The sequence below is a fragment of the Carassius carassius genome, chromosome 38 (assembly GCF_963082965.1).
Source record: "Carassius carassius chromosome 38, fCarCar2.1, whole genome shotgun sequence".
In the NCBI taxonomy this organism is placed as follows: domain Eukaryota; kingdom Metazoa; phylum Chordata; class Actinopteri; order Cypriniformes; family Cyprinidae; genus Carassius; species Carassius carassius.
The window spans coordinates 18587914-18600335 of record NC_081792.1 but is presented as its reverse complement, the minus strand read 5'-3'; the positions used below and the strand labels follow the sequence as shown (position 1 = coordinate 18600335).

Here is a 12422-nt window from a genome sequence, read left to right as displayed (position 1 = left end):
AGCATGTTACCAGTTCACAAGAACACAGAAGATTGGGAGAAAGACAAAATTAGCAGTTTACCAACAAATAGTTGTATATATTTTTTGAACATCACGAGCCCAGTTCAACTCATGGACAGGGGAACAATATGTGAATACAATAAAAGTGGCTGCAGAAGTTCAAGGCAATGTTGGACAAAATAAGTTCAAGCTGACTCTAATTTGCCTTGATGTTAAACTGTGTGACTCACAAAGCTACAGCAAAGCAACGTGTGATCTATAGAGTTGTCTGTGCTTGTAAGTCGCTACAAAAACAGGTAGACTAGGTTTACTGTGCAGAACACCGAACAGAGAAAGGCAAACGGGGAAAGTATTGCTTTGAGGTACTGGAGAGAAAGAAGATTTGATGGGTCCATTGAATTTCATTATCATCTATATCTTTCCAGCAAAGGCATCGTATACGACACTGCATCCCTGTCAGGAACTCACGACCTGATATTCAGCCCTTTCAAAGAGCATGATAGATCAGCTGGGCCGTGTCACATGTGAAAGGCATTATGGGAGCCTGTGGTGAAATAACACATGAACAGGAAATGACAAACCATTTTCTCTGGCATAACACAATTAAAATGTTTACAAAAAAAGGTATCATCCTCGGTGCAGAATGCTACAATGGTACAGCTTTTTACATCATTGGTAATTGTGTCAGCTGGGCTAAATCAAGATTAAAATGACAAGACACAAAAACAAGTCTCATTCAAAAGCCTAAGATCACCGGCAGAACCCGAATTCAAACCTGTGCCTGCAGTCTTTCATTTTGGGATGCACCAAAAAAGCATTTTAATTACTTATTGTAACACAATAAAACTGCGCAAAAAGAAAAGAGGATATTTACATCATGATTGAGGCCTTATTTGAGAAAAATAAATGCACAATATTTCCATTTTATGGTGCAGTATGTAGAAATTACATTAAATAGCAGTGATATGACATTAATACTAAAAAGAGAGGCACAATTAACAAATAAGACATACTCTTTTTAATGGTGACATCACACATCACATTTTACATCGCCACAAACATTGTCCTTGATCTCTGAAGTTTACACAGAGAAGCTTCCACAATGTGCTAACATCACAGCTCAGACTCTGAGAAGCTGTTGTGCAGTCATCAATAAATTATTAATATATTAGTCCCTATTATTTTTATAAATAAAAATCCAGATAAATATGTAAAAGGTTCCAAAGGTTTAATGCACTGACATTGTTTTGTAATTTAAACATTTCTCATTACAATTTAGTTTCAGAATGTCTTAAAAAGGTTTTTTTTTGTTTTTTTTTACCATTTGCTTTAATCACAGCAGAAATGAAGCTGTGTGAGCTCAAAACGTTAAACCAAACGATCATGTTCTCCAGCAGGATTTGAGAGTATCCCAAGACACTCTTTGAATGCAGAAGTGTAGCGAGTCACTAGAGACTCATTATTTCAATCTTAAAGTTGTATTAAACAGAAGTGGCGATCGTGGTTTTTTTCCTATTCTGAGGTAATCTGAGTGAAACAGTTCTCGAACAAAACAAAGGTGATTTTGTCATTTGAGAACTGATTACGAAATGGCACATTCATTTTTTTAAAATAATGTGCAGAAAACAAATCATTTATTTTACACTTAATTTTTGCATAAAAATTAAGAATTCTGAATTCTGATTTCATGTTGACTTTAAATGCATCATATTTTTTTCAAAAATCTTAAAATGTTGTTCATTTCCAGGTGCAATTAAAAAACTCCCAGGTTTTCAGTGTGGCCTCAAGACTTTTGAACCCTACAGTAAGTACATGGTAGTGCAGAAGATAAAGTAATGGTAGTATTATGAGAGCACAGGTAGAGAGTGGCACTACAATTACAGTGGCATGTCTTCAGGGCAGTGTCTCAGCAAACACTCCAGACAAAGACAATCAACACTGGATCAACCCCAAACAATATGTACACTTCTCATTACCGACTCTGTATGTCTAGAAATCCTCCTATGAAAACCCAATGTAATGATGCACCCCAAACTTTTTTAGACCCCTCGAAGTCTTATAAAAAATGAATATTTCATTGTGTATTTAATTCTTCGTATTACAATCTCTACATTGTCCTTTGCGCTTAAATACTACCATGCTACAAAATATTGTCTTTTTTTCTTCATTTACATGTGATGCCATCTAACCTCGGCCGATAAATATTGGTGGCATTTTATAGTTGCAGCCAGTGAAAATATATTAACAGGGCAACGGCAAATGAAAGCATGATATCAGTCCCTGTATACAGGTCTACAGCCAGGACTGAATGTGTTTTTTTCTTTGCTAAAGTCAACATAAAAAAGTAAACATGAGATTCTAATGTCCAATTATAACCCAAAAGCATGATAATGATAATAGTGCATAGTTTTCGAAAGCACATCAAACCGTGCCAGCACTGTATACAGAATTCATGTTTTTGGACATATCTATCTGAGGTGGGGGAAAAAAAAGGATCATTCACTTCGGAAATATCAATATGATAAACGTATTTGCCGACATTCTGCAGTTAGGTCGACCCACAGTTGATATGTCACAGGTCTGGTGCTTGTTCTTCCGTTTCTTTGATTCTAGCTACAGTTAATAGGAGGAGGAAGGGGCAGATTAAAGATTTACAAAATAAAAAAAGAAGAGAATAAGCCACATGAAAAACTTGAAAGTCCGCCCCCTCGCACTAAAGGCACACTAAAGTCCGTGTGGGACATGGGGACACCTTAAACAAAAACACAGTTTTTGGCTCACCTGCCTTTCCCCATCCCTTGTTCAGAAGGATCATGCACTCCAGTGCATTGTATGTGAATACTTGTAATTCTCTCTGTATGTGTGTGTATATACATATATATATATGTATGTATTTTTATGCGTGTAGTGGCTCCCCCTGGCTCGCTGTGCTCCGGTCAGGGTACTATGCCAGAGAGTAGATGACATTAACGGGTGACGTGGCTTCTGAGCTCTCGTTTCCTTCCGTCTCCTCTTTGTCCTTCTTAACTGTGTACTGGCCAATGAAAGAGCCGTCCTCGTTGAATTGGCCATCTCCTCCTTCACCATAATCCACCAGACTGTCGTCACTCTCTTTTACGTTCCCGTCCAGGGACGTCTGGCTTGCCTGTAATGGCTTGTCGTCTTCGTCGCTGCTGTTGGGAGAAAGAGAAAAAGAGTTAGAACATGGTTTGGCTGGTTAGCATGGACCTGTTACAGTAGCACCCGTTGGTGGATGTTGTAACATTAGCTATTTAGAAAATAGTTTATTGTATATTTTAAGGGCCCTATCATACAATCCGTCACAAGTGTTACAGCCCGACGCAGTTCTCATTTTCCCGTCCTACACCACGTTGTTTAAATAGCATTGTTTAAATGCATTCGCGCCCATTTGTGCGCCAATGGGCAAGCTGGTCTAAAAAAGAGGCGTGTTCAGGTGCATTATTGGCGCGTTTTAATTTGGAGGAACTGAAAATAGACTGCGCCATAGACCATATTTTTTCTTTGTTATTTAAAGAGCATGTTAGTATTATGTGCCTAAATGCGGGTGCACAACACGTGTACACTTTGCTTATTACACACACAGGGATACGCAGCAGCACACAAACATTTAAAAAAATGAAAAATTACATTCTGCCAAATAAATAGCAATTTTAAAGAGGATGGGAGATGATACTCTGATTGGTTTATTGCACATTACAACAATAAAAAAACACCCATCACTCATTAAGAAAATAGGGACAACCCGTTTAGACCATGCGCCTGGGCGAGCCGACTCTTTTCCCGTCATTAAACTAAAGCAAAAGATTCGGACACGCTCTTGGTGCACGTGCGCTGTGTGCTTTAGACCATGTGCTCAGATTGTTAAAAAGGGCCCTAAATGTTTTTCTTATATTATTATATATGACATAATTTTTTTGTTTTTGAAAGAAGTCTCATGCTCACCAAGGCTGCATTTATTTGATTAAATTACAGTAAAATCCATATTATAATACTATAAATATTATAATAATTGTTTTATTTCAAAATATTTCAAAATGTAATTAATTCCTGTGATATCAGCCATTACTCCAGTCTTCAGTGTCACATGATCCTTCAGAAATCATTCTAATATGCTGATTTTATTATCAAGTCTGATTTGTTTTTTTGTTTTTTTAGAACATTTTTTTCAGGATACTTTGATGCATAGAAAGTTTAAAAGTTCAGCTTTTTATGTTTATTTTTGACAGGAATCTTTTGTTACATTATAAATACTTAAGACATACAGTATAAGTATTAATAATACGTATAATAATTTAAAAAAAAAACATTTCACTTACACCTTTCTCTCTCCATCTCTCTCTCTGTCAATATATTTTATTATTATAGACATACACCTTATTTATATAATGTTAATCTATTCAGCCTTGTCAAGGTGACACTTTTATGACTCCAAAGTTATCAGTCACACGACATTTACTGATGATTGGTTTAAAAAATGCTTGAGGAACTGATAATAATAAAAGTCCTTACAGAGATTAATAGTAAAGTTAACAAATACATTTCTCCAGGTAGTGTAAATCTTAACCCTTGGAAAATAAGCTAGGATAAGAGGGCTGTGAACCAATAAAAAGTCAGGAGTTTTGAAATTCCCTCAAGGTTCGATGCCATCTTAATAAAGATAAACCAGGGAAGAATACTACAATGTCAAAATCCTATTTCCCAGATACAATATGTGGCATCTAATTTTTATGAAAATTTCAAAATAATTGATAATTTAGCTTTTTTATTCCATGTAAAAACTATTCCAACTTGACCATGCTGAGAAAAACATTTGCAATCTCACTTTTGAGAAACTTTAAGGAGAAAAAAAAACTCACAAGGTGAAAGAACCACAAATTTATTACTAAAGACAAAGACAAAACTCTTTGCTCTCCACTCTTTGTATTCTATAAAGGATATCAGGGATATAAATTATTCATTGAACTATATTATCACAGGTAGATCTTTCATCCCCTGTCCTGTCCATGCCCAAACACATGCGACTCGTATTAAAACAAACATCTGCTGGGCAGTAAGAGTGTCATGCATGATGAACTGAGAAGCACCAAGAAAACAGTAAACAATAAAGCAACATCTATCAGATCCTGAAAACCGCTGACTTAACATAGAGGTCCATCTTTAATTTCATGTAATATCCATGGACCTTGTTGTAAACTGTATTATGGATAGGCTGTTAAATCGAAATGTAAATAAACTACTCTGTCCTCTCACAAAACAAGGTTTACAACCAGGCTCCATCATATTATCAATTTCTATGGGTCATAAAAATGCTTTTACCAACTGCATATATCCTCTCTATAAACAAGAATCAATTCTGCATTAAATGTCAACATTAAATATAAATAGAATAATATTACCAGTGACACGGTTCTGTGCATGCATCATAACAACTGGAAAAATCATGGCAGTTTAGTTATTTATCTTTAGATTCAATAAGGCACAATCAGGAAATGCTTTTCCCCACCAAACACACACTCTGCACCAGCAAGATTTGAGGGAATAATGAGAATGAGTTTTTGATTTAATCGATCAGTCCTCAAACTCACAGTATCAACAGCTTGAATGATGTGAATGGAAATTTTCAATAATCAACATGTATTTGTCATTGTACATCATTTTTGACAGAATATGTGAAAAGTATAATGACATGATAAAAATTTGGCATGAATCAGGACTTGTTGTATACGCATACAGTATATATATATATATATATATATATATATATATATATATATATATATATATATATATACAGTCGTGGCCAAAAGTTTTGAGAATTACATAAATATTGGAAATTGGAAAAGTTGCTGCTTAAGTTTTTATAATAGCAATTTGCATATACTCCAGAATGTTATGAAGAGTGATCAGATGAATTGCATAGTCCTTCTTTGCCATGAAAATTAACTTAATTCCGAAAAAACCTTTCCACTGCATTTCATTGCTGTCATTAAAGGACCTGCTGAGATCATTTCAGTAATCGTCTTGTTAACTCAGGTGACAATGTTGATGAGCACAAGGCTGGAGATCATTATGTCAAGCTGATTGGGTTAGAATGGCAGACTTGACATGTTAAAAGGAGGGTGATGCTTGAAATCATTGTTCTTCCATTGTTAACCACGGTGACCTGCAAAGCAACGCGTGCAGCCATCTTTGCGTTGCAGAAAAATGGCTTCACAGGCAAGGATATTGTGGCTACTAAGATTGCACCTAAATCAACAATTTATAGGATCATCAAGAACTTCAAGGAAAGAGGTTCAATTCTTGTAAAGAAGGCTTCAGGGCATCCAAAAAAGTCCAGCAAGCGCCAGGATCGTCTCCTAAAGAGGATTCAGCTGCGGGATCGGAGTGCCACCAGTGCAGAGCTTGCTCAGGAATGGCAGCAGGCAGGTGTGAGCGCATCTGCACGCACAGTGAGGTGAAGACTTTTGGAAGATGGCCTGGTGGAGGCGGGTGGACAAACAAAAACCCACTAATTCTGACAAACTCCAAGAAGTGATTATGAAAGAATGGGTTGCTATCAGTCAGGATTTGGCCCAGAAGTTGATTGAGAGCATGCCCAGTCGAATTGCAGAGGTCCTGAAAAAGAAGGGCCAGCACTGCAAATACTGACTCTTTGCATAAATGTCATGTAATTGTCGATAAAAGCCTTTGAAACGTATGAAATTCTTGTAATTATATTTCAGTACATCACAGAAACAACTGAAACAAAGATCTAAAAGCAGTTTAGCAGCAAACTTTTTGAAAACTAATATTTATGTTATTCTCAAAACGTTTGGCCACAACTGTATATATATATATATATATATATATATATATATATATATATATATATAGGACTGTCAGTAAAATTAAATTATATATTAGTTTTAGTCAAATTTAAAGAGAACTGTATGTAAATATATAGCAGCTCTGTACATTTTGGCAGTAAATACTTTTTCTGTCTTGCTCCATTTTAAAATTTAACACATTAAAGGAGTAGCTCACCAAAAATATTTAATTTGCAGAAAATGTACTTGCCCACAGGTCAAGATGTAGAAGAGTTTGTTTCTTCAAAACAGGTTTGGTGAAATGTAGCATTACATGACTTGCGCACCAATGGATCCCCTGCAGTGAATGGGTGCCGTCAGAATGAGAATCCGAACAACTGATAATAACATCACAAAAATACACAAGTAATCCACACAATTTAAGTCCATCAATTATTGCCTTGTGAAATGAAAAGCTGTGTAAGAAACATACCCATCAAGAATTTTTATCTCATCTGAACCAGGTGAAAAATATGCATAAATTATAAATTATATTTATATGGAAACCCCCATTCAAAAAATGTTCTAAACATATATGTTGGTGATTAGGATATGAAAGGTGTAGTCGCCTTAATGATGGATTTGTTTCTTACAAACATGCAGAATTTGACTTTACTAGAAAAAAGTTTAATGATGGACACTTTCAGTGTAAATTATTGTGATGTTTTTATGAGTTGTTTGGACTCTCATTCTGACGGCACCCATTCACTGCAGAGGATCCATTGGCGAGCAAGTGATGTAATGCTACATTTCTCCAAATCTCCTCAGATGAAGAAACAACATATCTACATCTCGGATGGCCTGGGGGTGAGTACATTTTCAGCAAATATTAATGTGCTTCATGAACTATAAAGGAATAATGGATATATATATATATATATGTTGAAATCCTTATGTGGGATATACATCATTAATTCACTATTATACTAGGTAAATCGTAGCAAAATAAAATTTTGATTCATGAATTCATGTTAGAGTGACAGAAAAAATGTTGCATGGAAGAATATAAGTTAGTAATAAATGCTATGTTTTGTATGCTTTCAATCATTTATCAATAGTAAACGAGAAGGACATGTATGAATCGATTAAAATAAAAAATGCAAGGCAAAAAATGCATTAGTTCAAGATTAAGTAGTCCAAAGCAGATGAAATGAGTTCTCTTAGTAGCTCTTTTCATACCTTTCTCTTTCAAGAGACCTTCATTGGACCAACAGGAATAGAAAACACCCAAGAATAAAAAAAAAATGATTGAGGGGAGAAAAAGTGAGAAAAATGAATAAAACAAAACATTTGTGTCATCAAAGAGGCACTTAAAAAAAAAAGTAAGAGGAAAACGAAAATGATGCAGTGAACATCATAATTATAAACAGCCCTATGGCAAATAATCATTTGTTAGCTTTTTGCTTATTTTCTAGATGTGGCATCCAATCGAATACAGATTAGTGACAAAACCCATGGGCTCTGATCTCCAGCAGACTCTTCTCTCAGATTGAAGGAAATACATTAGAAATTCTGAAAGCCAAAGGGTATCGTAGTCTCAATGAACTGAAAAAACATACATTTTGCTAGCAAACTCCTTGCATGCAAATTTACGTCAATTGAGTTTCCTCTGAACAAAGCAAAGTCATTTTTACATTTCATGCTGTCATTGACTATTGTGTACTTTGCTTTCTATTGAACAAAATTTCAAGGGTGTTAAACATAGGAGGAAGAACACTGGTTCTTTTCTGACAAATTAACCTTGACATTACAGTACCAGCTTATAAAATATTATTAACTAGTGAATCATGATTAATTTTTTTTATAAGAAAGAGACAAACTTATTTTAAGAGGGAATAAAATGCTTCAGTACTTGACATTTTATTTCTTTTTATGAAGCATAAGTGGTTTAAGTGTTGCACACTGATGTTTACAGCACTGTGTCCTAAATTGTCAAGTTTGCTGTTACTAAAAAGCTAAAGAGCTTCAGATACCAAACAATCCAAACATATTATGTTTAGGGTGACGATATGTCCTCTTTCTCCTAAATTATGTAAAATATCTTGGTTTTGGCCACGTTTTTCTATCGTTATCATACTTGATGAAGGTGATGATGAACAATGATGAAAAGTAGCCATCATTATAGGCAATTTAGAAATTGCGGCCAGGACATGTACGGGAAAAAGAGAACATATGGTCACCCTATTTATGTTAATAAAACCCTGAAAACATCCTGTCACTCTCCACATATAGTTTACAAAAATTACTGAGCTGCTAGAAGCTGGCTTTTAGCCCCTAGCTGCTTTATTGCATTGTGTTTGGTTAAGACATGGTATGTTTACTTTCATAAAATTGCTGGATTGCATTCAAAATAAAAGGACCCAGGAGTTTAACACCTTTGAAGAGTTCGAACACTGATTAGATAGCAGCTTTAGACCCATTTGACATTTTTGACATTTTGTCATCTACTTGAATGCTAACCAATGACATGCTCAGGCAGAGATGATGTGATGAAACCAAATACCTGTTCTCGTTCCTTAACAACCCAGTCGCCAATTTGATAGAAGGGGAAGAAAAGGGTTCATGAAGATGGAGTTCACATGTTAGATGGAGAGAGAAGTTAATGCGAGCCATTGAATAAGTGGAAAAGGAGGGCTTAGCAAAACTTACACTTAGCATGAATAAGCTAATCAGTTACTGAAGATCCGTGGCCTTGATCTCCTTAAAGTGAATCAGCTTTGACAAAAGGCGAATCATTTAATGTCATGTAACTGTTAATAATGAAACTGCTGTGTCACACGAGTGGTTTTATTAAAAATGCTGTAGTCTAAACGGTTAGAGCAAGTTTTTCAATTAGTGGTTAAGAGGATTACATTAAATCAAACTATAAATCCATGTTACATTTTTACAAATATGTCAAATGTAGCTTAGATGCAGTATTGGAGAAGCTATTGCTGTATCTGAAACCACTCTCTATACCCTATATAGTGCATTATATCTGATGTCAGCCATTTTGTAGTGGTGTTCAAATTCTGAGTTACATTCACGTTTATATCCACAATACACGCTTTGAGCATATATTCCATGTATGTACACTGGCTAAATCACTATTTGCCAAAACCCACCCCAGATTCTCTCACGTAATTTTGTCACTTCTTGCTAACAGAGTGCACTCAACTGCCATACGTTAGCGAATGAGTGAACAAGTGAGTGATTTTGTCCCAGCAGCCATATCACCCTGGAGCCCAAGACCGGTTTCCCACTGAAGCTAAGCAGGGCTGAGCCTGGTTAGTACCTGGATGGGAGACCTCCTGAGAAAACTAGGTTGCTGCTGGAAGAGGTGCTAGTGAGGCCAGCAGGGGCTGCTCACCCTGTGGTCTGTGTGGGTCCTAGAGCCCCAGTGTAGTGATGGGGACACTATACTGTCAACAAGCACCGTCCTTCGGATGAGATGTTAAACCGAGGTCCTGACTCTCTGTGGTCAGTAAAAATCCCAGGATGTCTTTCGAAAAGAGTAGAGGTGTGACCAAGATCCTGGCTAAATTCGCCCATTGGCCACCGACCATCATGGCCTCCTAACAATCCCCATATCTACTGATTGGCTTCATCACTCTGTCTCCTCTTCACCAGTAAGCTGGTATGTGGTGGGCGTTCTGGCGCACTATGGCTGCCGTCGCATCATCCAAGTGGATGCTGCACACATAGATGTCTATGTAAAGCGCTTTGAGTGCCTAGAAAAGCGTTATATAAATGTAATGAATTATTATTATTATTTCAGAAACAGCACGTTTACCTTGCTACGCTAATCAAGCTACCTTTTTGAAATTTTATGTTAAAATTTACTAACAAAAATAGCTAACTGCAATATTAAACTATTTATGTTGTGATCCACCTGAAAATATTTTGAGTTTGAAGGTTGCTATATTCGCAACAAGTAAAAGTAACATGACGATTATTAGCTTTTCAAGCTAGAGATATTGGTTCAGACATATAATGTCTGTCTGAAGCCCTCACTGACACTTCCCTTTATTCTTTGCACCCAGGTTGTAATATCCACACCATCTTGAAAGATGTGGTCTTATACAACAAAACCTTGAAAACAAATTATGAAAGGTAGAAAAAAAGTTTGTTTAAGTTCACACTGCCTTAACAAATGCCTACAGGCTAACACACAGATCCGAACAAAAGCCACAAGCACAAAAGCCATAAGCACCAGTGCTGTTATAGTTCACTTCATCTAAAATTATTCTAAATAGTTTTCTTTAATTTATATATATATATATATATATATATATATATATATATATATATATATATATATATATTAGATGAAAAACTTTAGAAAATGTTGCACTTACTGTAAATAGGCTTACACTGACGTATTCAAAATATATATTAGATGAAAAACTTTAGAAAATGTTGCACTTACTGTAAATAGGCTTACACTGACGTATTCAAATGAATAAAACTGAAATAAAAGTAATAAAAGTATACAGGATAACTTAACTGACAAAATAAAATGAAAACTGAAAATGTAAAAATTTATATTTTTATTAAAAATATTAATAAACACTATGATAATGTTTAAATAATACTAAAGTAAGATTGTCAAGCACTGGATGTTGGTGTTTGTTGGGGCAGTGTGAACACATTGGGCATTATAGGACTTCAGGGTGTGAAGTTATGAGATCTGTCTGGTTTAGAGAGCAGAGGTAGAACTGTACAGGGAGGACTCGTTTACAGTAGCTGGTGTTGGTGAGGATGGTGAGAGTTTTTAACTCAATGGCAACCACAGTTTCCTGAGAATCTGGTGCATTGTTTTCCTACTGCTGGTCAGCAAACAGATCTATTAACCACCAGCAGGCTTAGTTTGTGTTTAATACAAAAGTCTCATCAACAAATGTTTTTGAGGGCATTTATGTAATTTGTTATTTAATATCTGTTTGGTTTACATGGTTAGTTGTTATTTTTGATTAAAATGAGAAAGGCATTTTCCCTCTGCAGGGTGAGAGCTAAGTTCAGGACCTGTAACAGGTGAAACAAAGTTATTGATCAAGAGGTTCAGTATCATAAATAGCAGAGAGTGCATATTAACAATTCTAAAGTACGATTATTGAAAGCCCTTTCCCAAATATGAACCAGAATAACTGCATGTTTATGGAAAAAGCTTATGTTTATGGTAAAAGTGATGAAAAGTGCAAACTTACTGATAGTCAAATGAACCATCTTGGTCTTTATGGTCAACAGAATCTAAGGGGAGGTCTTTCTTTTCTCTCACTGATAAAACAAAAAAACACAAAACAAAACAAAAACAAAAACATACAACAGTTGATTATGGACATGTAAATTCAAACCTGCAACTGAAATGCATCAAAAGAAAGACAATTTACATATAATTAAATAAACAACACTATGTTAATATATTACAATTTATGGAAAGTGCATCACCTGTGCCTTGTGTATTTGCTGCATTTACCTGGGTATTTACCTCCACGACTCCTCTTGATGAAACAAACAATGAGCAGGATCAGAACCAACAGAGCGACGGCACACATCAGCCCAATGAACCAGCCCTGA

The 12422-nt window shown here is 35.6% G+C and overlaps 1 protein-coding gene and 1 pseudogene across 1 annotated transcript in view; one reads left to right on the top strand and one right to left on the bottom strand.

Annotated features, from left to right (window-relative positions):
* Positions 1 to 2779: 2779 nt before the first annotated feature.
* The window catches only part of LOC132119466 (neurofascin-like), a 98391-nt gene continuing 88748 nt past the window's right edge, over positions 2780 to 12422 (bottom strand). The window contains exons 31-35 of the mRNA XM_059529475.1: positions 12322 to 12418; positions 12053 to 12122; positions 9370 to 9381; positions 8046 to 8063; positions 2780 to 3173 (exon numbers count right to left, since the gene is read on the bottom strand). Of these exons, the coding sequence (XP_059385458.1) occupies positions 2945 to 3173; positions 8046 to 8063; positions 9370 to 9381; positions 12053 to 12122; positions 12322 to 12418 (426 nt within the window). The 3' untranslated portion in view covers positions 2780 to 2944. The remainder of the gene's footprint in view (positions 3174 to 8045; positions 8064 to 9369; positions 9382 to 12052; positions 12123 to 12321; positions 12419 to 12422) is intronic.
* Positions 10066 to 10182, top strand: LOC132119766 (5S ribosomal RNA; annotated as a pseudogene).